The sequence below is a fragment of the Megalopta genalis genome, chromosome 7, assembly GCF_051020955.1.
Source record: "Megalopta genalis isolate 19385.01 chromosome 7, iyMegGena1_principal, whole genome shotgun sequence".
In the NCBI taxonomy this organism is placed as follows: Eukaryota; Metazoa; Arthropoda; class Insecta; order Hymenoptera; family Halictidae; genus Megalopta; species Megalopta genalis.
In genome coordinates, this window is record NC_135019.1 from 17139718 (window position 1) to 17152586 (window position 12869).

Below are 12869 nucleotides of genomic sequence, written 5' to 3' on the forward strand. Positions count from 1 at the left end.
TATACGGTATTAAAGCCGTACATAACCAGGAGAAACTCGGCCCGCCAGCGTTGTGAAACGGGCCCTCGAATTTAGTCCGCGCGGTCCGCGAGAAAAAATACGCGCTCGGGCATCGAAATTCGAACGAAAGAGACGGCGGCGACGAGAACATCCGCGGGCAGACTCTTTCAGCGATTCGCGATCCGCGCTCCGAAAAGATAGGATCCAGAGTGTCGTCCAGAGTCTTCCCCGTCGGTCTGCGACGAGTAAATCAAATTTGAAAGCGGTCGGAAAAGGCGTAGAATCCGTGTCTACCGCATCTGCAATCGTTTCGGAATTTAATGACAGTGATTCCGAGCATAATTGCCGCGGAGTCGCTGCGGAGATCAAGGAACAGGTGCATTTGTGTTTGATTGCCTACTTTGACGTTCGAGAAAGAGAGAAAAAAAGGTAGCTCGAACGAGGAAGTCGAGTCTCGAAACACCTGGAGCATCCGGCTGAACTGAAATCCAAGGAATCCGCGATAGTTTAGTTTAAACATTTTTGGAATCAGAGTCGTTGTGTGAAATTAGAAATTATCTCTCGTAGAAAATGATCGAAAGGTCTAAATAAATGAGCCGTTTATTTTGAAAGTGGCATAAGTCGCTTTACCGTAATGAAAAGTGGTGATTTTTTAATGTTTATACGAAATTATTTATACTGAGAAAAATATCAGCATCCTGAGATAACAAATACAAGTAAATCTTCTCGAAAGTTAGCATCCATATTTTTAAACGTGTTAAAACGCGAACCCTTATATATATCGACTTAAAAACAAAGTGACTTGTGCCACTTTCAAAATAAACGGCTCAAATACGGACGTTGGTTACCTTTAAGACTCGGTAGGTTTTAAAAGGAAGAAGTCAACGACTCCAACAAAATTTGCAATCCAAGATGATCGTCCGAACTAACGAAGAAGCAAGGGAACGATGTATTCGAGCTTAATTGCCAGTCTCGCCGGGACAAGGGAACAATTCTGATAAGTAAACGGTGTTCGAAAGCAGACGCCGAGTGAGACATTCCCACAATGTCCACAACAGAGCCTGGCGAGGGCATAGCGACAGTGATTCGAAATTGATTGGCCGACATTGGGTACGGGGGAGCGCGATAGCGGGCACGATTGCGTGCGTCAGCGAAACAGGTGTTTCGAATACGCTTTTATTGGGCGGGCACCTGCGAGACATCGCCGACTAATTATAGCGGCGAGCGCGAGCGTGAGAATCGCTCGGGCGCGTCGGCCTCTGCGTAACGGGGAAAAGTTTGCCCGCGAAACTAATCGGGGGCGTAGGCGTCCTTATTGTTGTTCGGATCGTGTCGCCGGTTGTCTCTGTCGAGAGGCGGTGTTGCGGTCTAGAACTCCGAAGCGATCGATGATTGGTCGTCGCGCTTTCGCAAAACGGCGAGAGCGTGCCGCGTCTCCCGCGAGGACTCGTTCGGATTTTCTCGAGAGAACAACAAAGTTGCGGACGTCCGTATTTAACCTTTTAGGCACGACGCGCCGCTATAGTGGCTTCCGCGGATATCATCTTTTAGAACGACGCGCCACTGTAGTGACTTTCGCGGATTTTATCTCTCTGGACGACGCGCCACTATAGTGGCTTGCTCTAGTAGCTCACTCGCTCATCGTTTGAATCAAATAATCGTCTTCATACGCATCGTTTCACACTTCTTTTGTCTTCGCATCGATTTACAACAGTCTACAGGGTGTCCCAAAAATGTCTCGCAATCCGGCAATGGCGGGTTCCTCGGATCGTTTGAAGCAACTTCTTCCTTTACAAAAATGTTCTCCGAGGCACCGTTAACGAGTTATTAACGAAAAACAGTGACCAATAAGAATCGAGTACGGCTGACGCGAGGCGGCCCAGACAACCAGCGCCAGTGAGCTCGCCTCTCATTGGTCACTGTTTTTCGTTAATAACTCGGTAACGGTGCCTCGAAGAAAATTTTTGTAAAGGAAAAAGTTGCTTCGAATGGCCTGAGGAACCCGCCACTTTCGGATTGCGAGTCATTTTTGCGACACCCTGTATATACAGTATCAGACTCTGTACAGTACACATCAGACTCTGCCGTCCAGAGAAATAGCCTGGCGCAGAATTCAGCCGTACCGAAAAGGTTAAATCGGCCTTCAAATAATCGCGATCCGATCGAACTCTCGAACTACGGGAGAACGTCCCGGATTTCCCGATCCGACAGCGCGGAACGTTGAGTACCGCGGCGCGGAAAATACGTATACGTTATCGACGCCGAACGATGGTAAACAGGTCCGAGAAGAATCGATGCTATAAACGACGGTGCACTAGGGTCACGACCTTGCTCGAAGCGGCGCGTCTCGCGTAATTATTTCGACCCGAGAAAAGTGTACGAAGAATCGACGCGGACGACCGTGTTCTTTGAATAAAAAAAAAAAAAAAATTCCGCGAAAGGCGAGACTCGCTTCGGCAGTCCAGACCCGCCCCTTCGAAGCTTCTAGCCACCTGTGGCTGCGGAGGAGGGTCGCGGACACGATCCGCGTAAGAATGCAGGTGCGACGGGAGCGCGGGCGCGAGTGCGTCGGGCGAGGCAAAGGTTGCCAGTCGAAACTGGGCTAGTCGGAGTCGCGGAAAATTAGGTGCATGGCCATCCCTACGAACTGGGTCAGCGGCACAGGCGCGCAGCTGCGAGCCGGCCGCGCCTCGATCCTCCGAATCTCTGCGATCCCGTCGATCTTTCGGGACTCCCGGCTAGGCCGAGAGGTTTCGGGTTCGGCCTGGAAAACGCGGATAACGGGCCCGACCGAAACAAACCGACCGACCGGCTCGATCCGACCAGTTGCACGAGGAGGAATTCCTCCGGTTACTCGCTCCGCTCTGTTCCGCTTCGTGGTCTGGTTTCGCCGGCGCGGCGCGGCGCGGCGCGCGAGAACGCAGCACCGGCTATTACATAAACCCGCGAACCGGGCTTCCATAACGTAATCCAAGAATAAATCGCCGGCTGACGGGTAACGATGAACTCTCCCGCCTGAAAAGAGACGATTTTGTCCGGTGTCGACGCGTATCGAGCGGAACGGGAGAAAGGGAGCGAGCGTATCGGCGCCGCGTTTCGTCTCGCCGCGCCGCGAGGCCCATCGATTCGAATGTCGGCGCACGCCGGTGTTCATGCCGGAAAACCCGATACACAATCTTGATCGCCGGGAGTCGATCCGCGCGTACCCACCCCGGCAACCGCGATCCCGCAATCCCGCTAATGGCTTTCCGAATATCCGCGAGTACCGTCCGGATAATACGCGTCTCGAGGACCCTTTCTTCGGCTGGAAGCTACAGGGAACGTTTCTACCAGAGATCCTATGGCGCCGGCCAAGTTTTCTTTGTCGCCTCTCGGCGAGATGTCCTAAAATAGAGTATTCGGAACTCGGAAAGATGAGTCTTTTGATGCGAGAATTAGGATCCTCCCCCCTCGATAGGGCAGATTTCATCCCCTTGGGCTGCTCCAAAATATTAGGTCTACCGGAAAGTTCTGCCTGTTTGCGAGGTAAAAAGAATAATAAATAAATATAATAAAGAATAATATATAATAATATATATAATAATATATAATAAAGAATAATAAAGAATAATAATTCATAATATCAACTGTACAATATAATCTCCGTCGTTGCTTTCCGACCTCTCGTCAGCGTAATGGCGATTTATAAATACAATTCTTGATAAATATATGTCGGAAATGAATATCTGCATACGTATTGAAACTTGAAATGGCATTATCGGACAGTACTTTTCGGTAGACCTAATACCATTTTACGAGACCGACGCGAATCGCAGCAGTCCTCGATCCGAATCTTCGAACATCGGCACACGCACGAGAGACTCGTTAGTCTCAAATTGTATGTGCCACCCAATGGCCCACTCGAGGGCTCAACGAGGGTACAATGGATCCGCATGGACCCGGCATCGTTTGCTATTATCGACACCGCTGGACTGAAAAATTTGAAATCCGGAATTTAACGCGTTCGCGGACGGCAAACGATAGAACGATCTGCGATAATAAACGGACGATTTCTTCTTTAACACGTTGGCTGCCGCGCGAATTTTACGTGACTTGCCCAAGGCGCCAACATGAACTTTTCATTATGCGATGCATATTATGTTGAAATATTATTTACAGCAGATAAGTTTAGTTGTATAAACTTGTTTTATGCATTTTTCGTGGCGGGGGTCACCGGTGACCCCCAAGGCGCCGCAGACCATTTTTGCGATTATATTTCGATCTCCAAGTTTAGGATGAAGTTAGCGATGTATTTAGCGAAATGTTCTAACGATGAAGATTGCACTTCGCCAAGCAATTACGTACAGAAAAAACGTCGTCATGAACTTAAAAGGGAACCGGGAAGTATGCGAAATATAAGACGATTTTGCGAATTGTGTTATGAAAAAAATGCAAAACAGCTAGGAAGAATGAGAGCAAAGAATTGCACTAAGAAAGTGGCGACGTATTGTGCCGACTGTTCTGGTTTCACCTTTTCTGTGCCTACCGTGTTTCAATGTGTTTCATCGTTACGCGCACAAATAACATGTATATTTTCCTTGTACTAATAAAATTATTTTTGCATGTTCCTGTACGGCATTAATTTCTTCAAAGCATTACAAAAACAATGGTATTATTTAGAAATTTATAAGTATCGATGTTTACCCTAATTATGTATTTCAACTATTTGTCGCGTCGCCGGTCACCGGTGACCCCCACGGCAGCCAACGTGTTAAACCAATCGCATCGTCCAAATCTTGATTGATCACGCTTTGTACGACTGTTCGGAGTATCGCATTGCGATAGATATGTTTTTCGTACACCAAGAAAAGACGAAAAATAAAATAGAAATAAACGGTGAACCGGACAGCTATTGCATTAAAGCGTGTAATAATTTCAATGAAATAAACGCTGTATAGAATCGAACGCGTGACAATGTGGCTTGTAAATTTCAACGTTATCGCGTTCGTGTCTGCGAACCTGTTAAAGGGCCCGGCGTGTCCATGTTCGCGCGCCGCAGCGACGATTCGAAGGGCCCAGAATTTAAACGAGCCGGCGGAGTTAATTTCTATAAAACGGCCCACGAACGTCCAAGCGCGTTCTACTACAACCCCTGTTACCACGGCCGGTAGTTTCGTGAAACGGACCGTTCCAGCGAGGCCGTTGCATCGCGCAACGAGAGCCATTAATTATTTACAGTATTTCCGGCACAGACGAACGCACACCGTGCAGCCATTTTCCTCGTACGAAAGCCTTTCGAGACTTGGTCGCCGGCTCGCCGGATCCAATCGTCGGCCCCGCCGCCGTAATTATATCCGCGGGTCAGCTCCCGGAGCGTTTCGATACCGGGATTATCGGAAACCATTACATTCGGAACGCGTTCTTCGCCTTCTTCGTCCTATCCTCGCGGATAACTGCACGCGGAAAATCGATAACGAGGAATCGCGCACAATTCGCAAACCGGCGTGTGTGTGTCCCACCGTGTGGTGGAAACGTGCACCGCGTCAGAGTAGGGTGCACCTCTCCGTTTGCATACGCGCACGGTTGACAACGAGGCTAGGGAACGATGTCTCGTACCGGGCGGATTTACAAAAGGTTACACGCGAGGGGAGAACACGGTAGTAGCGTGGGTGACTCTTGGCGAACGAGACAAAGGGACGGAAAGCTAAATAAAAAAAAATGAGGAAGAGAGAGAGAGAGAGAGAGAGAGAGAAATGTATTTCGACAGGGGCTTCTCGCAGGTTGCCCGTCGGGCGCACAAGGAAGTGGGCGGACCGAAGAAGGCGTCCGAGTTGTCAAACGATCGGGCACATATGGCCACGTATGGTCGTTATACCACGAGATAGCCCGATGCAGCCTGCTTTTCGAGACCCGATGCCCAGCGTCGGTTATTATCGAACTGCGAAATCGAAGCGGAACTGCCCCTTCGTTGCGACAAACCCTTCGATCGCTGCAGAATTTTATTCCGTTTTACCCGTTCGTCGTATACGAAAACTTCTAATGTACAAGAAAACGCTAGCAATTGGTAACAGTTTCACTTTATTTGTACCGCAGGAAGGTCTTTCTTTTTCATTTTCATGGTATTAAGTATAGAAATGAAGATTCGTTTAAAGATCCACGATGACTGTCCAACCCCTACAATTGTTATAACTTGATGATGTCGGGGAAGTTGGTCGGATATATTAGTCCCCTTTTTGGAGAAATTAGCGGTTACGACTCGAGAGTCTGCTAAAAATGAATGCGTAACAATTCGGAGCTTGACAATAATATGTCCATGAAGCGTTCAGCTGTCTACATATTTTTTACAATAACTAAAATCATTCCCCAATCTCGAGCCGTTTCCCGATCTTGCCATTAATTTAAGTCAACTACAGATACGGTTAATTCGATTGCAAATAGTCTATGATACAATATAAAAGTTTTAATCTAGGGGGAGATGCGCGGGGCCAATTCCAAAGCACCCGAAGCCGTCGAGCACAATACAGCCCTGCTTATTAATTTCTCCTTTCCGTCCGTATCTCTGTCTGCGCGTTCCGAAACGGTGCACTCCGTATAATAAAATAACAATTCCGTTGTTAATGCAGCCGCCGTAGAACCGAACGGATTAACGGCCGATAATGGTCCGCCGCGGTCGTAACGGGTGGCGTCAACGAGATAGATTCGCGTGGACAGTGACAGCCGTGAAACGAAAATGTAAAGTTGCTGGTATACGGCGACTACGAGGGCGAAAATAAAAGGTGAAGCCGCCGGTGAAGAGGTCTGCAGAGGGGGAAGCCTTTTCGGAGCCAAATTGAGTGCGTGTACGTCTGTCCGTGAGCATGCAAGCGCGACAGAGATCGAAAGGTAGATAGAGAGCGACAGAGAGGCAGAGAGAGAGAGAGAGAGAGAGAGAGAGAAAGAGAGCAGAGGAGCCGGAGCGAGAGAGACAAAGAGAAAAGCTTAGCGACTTTCCGAGAGCAATCTTTTTTACCGACGCTCTCGCTGTGGCAGCTCTTGAAAATCTGAGGATTTCTAGTAATACTTACCAGGGTTACAGTATCGTGCACATAAGCGCGAACAGTCATACATAGGCAGGTACGCACGGGAGCGCAGGTACACGGGGTACGTACACGCGAGCACACGCGCACGCACACACAGCCATACGAACGGAACCCACACCCACTTATTACCAGTCGGTAGGTAGGACGCGTCGACGAGGAGCTAAGGCTAAGCTCGGGGACTCTGTATCACTGGGTGTCTGCCGTCGTGCACTCGGGCCGACGGGGATGATGCATGTGTAGACGACGAGGATTCGTACGCGAACAGATGGGGGCCGCAGGTTACGCAGGTCGTTTATCTTTAAGGTAAAGTCTCGGCCTCGATGTCGGTATCGATGTCGACGTGTGCGACGAAGACAGCGGTGGCGGTGACGGCGACGGCGGCACCAGCCAGCGGCGGCGGCGGCGGCGGCGGTGACGGCGATGGCAGTAGCAGCGATTTAAGCCTTGCCCGCCACATGCAGCGAGTCCCCGATCAGAGATCGGCGACGGACGCGAGAAATCCACCCGGGTGATGGTGATCGCGTACCTCGGTGGTCGCACATCGGTGCTCGCTCGTGTATGGAGTCGCGAGCGCGCGAGCTCTCGCGTTCGCTCGCTCCGTGTGTGTCTGTCTTCCTCTTCGGCACGCACGGGCCTCACCGCCGCGTCTCACTCCGCCTTGGAAAACTCGCGCGAGCTCCTTCTCGCTCTTCCCTCTGTCCCACTCTATCCTTCGCGGTCTCGCTTCTACGGTCTACCGTGCTCTCGGTTCCTCTCCGTTCCTCTCTGTTCCACCTGACGATATTCTCTCCGTTGCTCTCTCTCTCTGGGTGTCCGTCAGTAACCTAGAAAGCGGTGGCGGCGGCCATTCAGGATTACGGGACTCGGTCCGTGTACGTCCGCTTTTGCTCGACCGTTTTGATCGGGAGAAAGAGAGATCCCTCCGCGAGCGGATACGAGCGGCTCCGCGAACCCGTTTACGGCGAGGATAACAAGCGCGGCGATACTAACCAGCACACCACCGTGTTCCTTCGGTTTTCCACACACGATCGTTACACGTTCACGGGGCGAGGTAGCCGTGAATTTTCATGCTGGGATAGAAAGAGGTAGAGAACGAAAGAGGGAGAAAGAGAGAGGGAGAGAGAGAGAGAGAGAGAGCGCGCACGCACTCACGCACCCAGGCACGCACACACTTTTCTCGGGTCTCGAGCGACGTTCGAAGATGCGACGACGTATAGAACGTCGGGGACGTACACGCAGCTAAAACGGTCGACTCGGTGTATCACGGCCACCAGACCGATCCGCGGGAGGAGCCGTAACGAAACGTCCGACGATATCGACACTGTACTCTCTCGCGAGGACGCACGCACTGTTCACTAGCCGCGATCTCGCTCGAGAGAGCGCACCTTCGCCACGACAGATCGGCGAGAGTAGTACCAGCGGCCAGCTATGGGTGTGCTTCTTTTACCAGCGTTCAAGCGTTTCGGGATACGCGATAACCACGAGACCGGCTGACCCTCGGAACCAGCGACTTCAATGCAAAAGATATTTACCCATTTGTGACAGATTTTCCGTACGAGACGCACCACATTAACGACTGTCCCCCACCTATTACCACATACAGACATTACCACACTTCGATTTTTCAAGATGGCGACGCGCCGTCGTCGAGCCGAAGCACGATGCGGACGAACCGTTAAGTTGCGGCGCTGCCGTCACCTCCAATCGCTGGCCGCTCGGCCACGAGCTATGCGTTCGCCCGCGAATATTTAAATTCGGAATACTCGGTATCGTATTGCAACAATATACACGCCTTTTTTGTTATCTTTTGAATGCTTGGAGTAAACATGCAGTTTAAGGGAGCCATCTACGATTTCAATCACCTTGACATATGTTGTCAAGGTTACTTTTTTCCTATCGATACAGTGTACGATTTTCTCTTGGTGTTTGAGATACTTTCAAAAAAGTTGGAGATAGAAATTTCTAATCAGATTAGACATTTAATGCGATAGGAATTTCATATATTCGGGATTCAATCAAAAAAGCATGTTCCAGATTGCTTTAAAACCATTATACTCAAACTATTTTATTCGTTTATGTTTTTATTAATGAGATACATAATCCTCATTATCCTAAAGAAGACAGTTACGTAACCGGTTAGAAAAATCGAATGCTTTTTTAAAGATGAATTCTCTTAAATAGTGTGATGTTTATATATGTATATTACTATCACATTGCAATTTCGGATCGTATACTAATACGTCACGGATTCGTAGATATGTTCATTGCAACAGTATCAACAGTTTAAAAGAGAGCACCTTTATATGTATAAGAAAAAGATGTAAATGAATAATGACCTTGACAACATATTTCAAGGTCGTTTTAATTGGAGGTGGCCCCTCCAATAGATTTACCATGCTCCGAATGATGTCAGGGGAAGAATATCTGTGTTCATAGTTTTTAAGAATATTATTTCATCCACACTTTCATACAGTTTTACAATGCTCAGTTTTTATTCAATCTGAAAAAATACTCCTTATGAGTTCGACAAATACATCGTTGCCAATTCCTCGTACAGGTCTCTGTCGGTTTTCAGGAACGTGCAAAAGATAACTCTGTCCATCTGCAAATACAAAAAACATAGCAATTCTATATTTTAACCAGACTCTCGTAGTATCAGATTTTAATCTTACGGTATCGCCGTGCTTTTCTAGGAATTCTTTGACGGTGGTCATAGCTGTTTCCGCGGCTGGTCCTTGAGGATACCCGTAGATCCCTGTCGATATGCATGGGAAAGCTATCGAGCGCAATCCGTTCTCTTTGGCTAAGGCCAAGCTATTTCGATAACACGCTGTCAACTTATCTTTACCTGATCCTTGCGGACCGACGGTATGAATGACATCTAAAAAATTACAGTACATGAAATTGCTGCTTTTTAAGATGTGTTTGTGTACTAACATTTAGCAGGCAACATGTAACCCCCCGTTATCTTAGCTTCTCCAACTTTACATCCTTTCAAAGTAGCACATTCACGCTTCAAATTTGCTCCTGCAGATCTGTGAATAGCTCCGTCGACTAAAGAATATTGTATATAGTAAAATTATCTTGTTTACCCAGTCGCTTTTAACAAACACGTCTGCATACCCCCACCACCACCGAGAAGACTCGAGTTTGCTGCATTTACGATGGCATCGATCTCCAAGGAAGTAATATCACCGCTCCATATGGACACTTTTTTCGCTATTTCTTCGACTTTCTTGACCTTGTTGTCTTTGTCGATGAGCCTCGCCTTGTTTTCATTGAAGTAGTCCTGCAACGTCGGAATCTGATCCAACGTGGTGACGTTACCTTTATAGAATTTTCGTTTCTCTTGCGCCGGCATCGTCAAAAATTTCTCTATTCGTAAGGGGATAGTAAGGATAATTTCATATTCCTATCGCCGAAACCGGCCTCGATGTACTATACGTTGACACATAGATTGAAACGTTCGGCAAATACATAACCATCAAAGTATAATGAAAATACTCGTGTGTCTTACGCTTCTCGGCTTCGAACATCTTCGTTTCGGTTGTCGCGAAATTCCTTCCTGGTAATGAATTTCGGGCAATCGGTCCTAATATGGTAGCAATTGAAAATCGATCGACAAGTGTTGCCTGAAAAAAAATAATATTAGGCTCACCCAAACAAACCTGACAGTAGTTTAGTGATCATATATTTCTTAAGAGGTCTCTGAAAGCAATTTCGATTCGCAGATTTCGTACCAGATGGCACATGCATTAATTTCAATATGGCAATTTATGTCCCTTCCCGAGTAATCGGACAAAGTGTGCACGTTGTGTGTATACGTATACATACATTTATTAATCGTACCGAGAATATGGAACATTTTAATGAATAAACGAATTAAAAAGTTACTTCATTTGGCATCGTATATGTATGTACGTTAAATCTACACGTGTAACGAATATGTTATTATTTGCAGATTCTCAGCCGGGTACTGGGAATTTGTACTAATTACTAAGCAACGGCAATACATTAGAATATGATTATTTGTTATTGTGAATCCTCGACTCAAACTCGTCGTCTTACTGCTTGTTTTATTTGGTACTATTTAATTATCCTGTGATCCCTTACTCTAACAAAAAGAGCCAACATAATCTTTCACACGGGAAAGATGCTTGCCAATTTGTTGCGCGAATACAAAACTGATTCGATGTACAAACTTCCGCGTCCCTGCGACGGTCTTGAACTTATTCAAGTATGAAAACTGTGCGTAAAATAGTTCGCTTTTCCTTAATTTCTACACAGACTAGATGTAAGAATAGACATTACACCTTATGGGCTCTTTTGTGTCAGGTCTCACTGCCTTACCGATTCGCGGCAGAGATCCTCTAATTCGAGTCACACAATATAACGTCCACGATTCTGATTGGCGCTGCCATGTTTAAGCACAAGTAATACATATGTGTATATAGTACGACACATCTGTGTTTTCATTTTATTTGCTTGTGTTTATTACACAAGCACGCGGTCGGCACATGGACGTGCTGAAAAATAGTGTTCAACGGGCCTAACTTTACCCTTATTGCGTATCTCTTATTAGAGGGTCTGTAATTAACGATTGATTACAGAATCCTCTTCTCGTGGACAACGATTAGTTGAGAAATAGTTCGCTAAAACAGTATCGAAAAGCAAAGGAAATGTACGAATATCAATGAATGTAGAAAACAAATTTAATGATAGTAATTATCTTTTAAAAGTTATTTGGTATTTCGTTGCGCATGTATGTAACACGGGGACTTCAGGTCAGGATCGCCAACGAAATAGGTGTTGTCCTTAAACTTATTCTGCCCTTAAACTTAAAATGATGTTAGTTAGTAGCGATGATAGATTTTAGAATGAAACTGTACGTATCGAGGTCGACTCAGTTATGATACTCTTTATTCTTTTGGTTGGGAGTCTTTTATACTATAGTTTTTTATACTATAGTTTTAGTGGATTCACAGGGTGAGATTTGATTTCGATACGGGATGTGTAACTTGTACATACGAGATACATAAGGAACGAGTTCTCCTTTTAAATAAGCGATAAGTCTTCCTTATATATTATAGATAAGGGATCATTCGAGCTGGATCCTCTGACAGGAGCTGGAGGTTCCAAGATGACAAGGGTGACCTGCCTTGACCTACCCCGATAACCCTGACCTACCCTGGTCTACCGTCAATTTAACCATTGGACTTCTAGAGCTATCCTGAGCCTGCCCTGGTCCATCTTAGTCATTGGAATGGACCAGGGATTCACAATTGAACTTTCGACATATTTTGAATTTCCTGTTTCCTAACCAAAGTGACATCGAACGATGAACCGTATTTAATATTAACTTAATTATCGATCGAAGGGTTAATTGGGATCTACAAAAATCCCTGTCGAGTTCTTGGGGACTTTATGTTACATTGCAATTACCTGAAATTATTTCGTAGCAATACGAAGATTATAAAAGAAACTAATTTAAGATTTATATTGCGTTTCAACGCTACTTTTGCGTAATATAAATTACAGCACCGCTACAGTTTCACAAATTTATATCGTTTATGAGGAGATGGCGCTCGAATCAGTCTCCACTTTATGAGTCGATAAGGTAGTTAACTACGATGAACGTTTATAATCCGAATTATCCATTTTATTTTCATTTTCCTAATAAGATCTTTATTTTTCCCATTTCTTCTTGTATATAGTATTGTTTCGAAAATCATATTTGATTTCTGCCTTTCTTTCCAATTAATTTCCTGTTTTCCTGATTTTCAATTTCGACCTATCGTATCATATGCCTAT

General features: G+C 46.3%; 1 protein-coding gene across 2 annotated transcripts; it reads right to left on the reverse strand.

Annotated features, from left to right (window-relative positions):
- Positions 1 to 9491: 9491 nt before the first annotated feature.
- Positions 9492 to 11355, reverse strand: LOC117221588 (macro domain-containing protein RSc0334). Of its 2 annotated transcripts, none has more exons than XM_033472667.2 (6): positions 11172 to 11355; positions 10576 to 10690; positions 10182 to 10433; positions 9996 to 10112; positions 9731 to 9939; positions 9492 to 9660 (listed from the first exon to the last, which is right to left on the reverse strand). In XM_033472667.2, the coding sequence occupies exons 1-6, from the start codon at positions 11190 to 11192 to the stop codon at positions 9574 to 9576; spliced, it is 801 nt and encodes a 266-aa protein (XP_033328558.1). In that variant the 5' UTR covers positions 11193 to 11355; the 3' UTR covers positions 9492 to 9573. The 2 variants fall into 2 exon arrangements, with proteins under 2 accessions (XP_033328558.1, XP_076380064.1); XM_076523949.1 differs by having other exon boundaries at positions 11220 to 11353.
- Positions 11356 to 12869: the final 1514 nt, after the last annotated feature.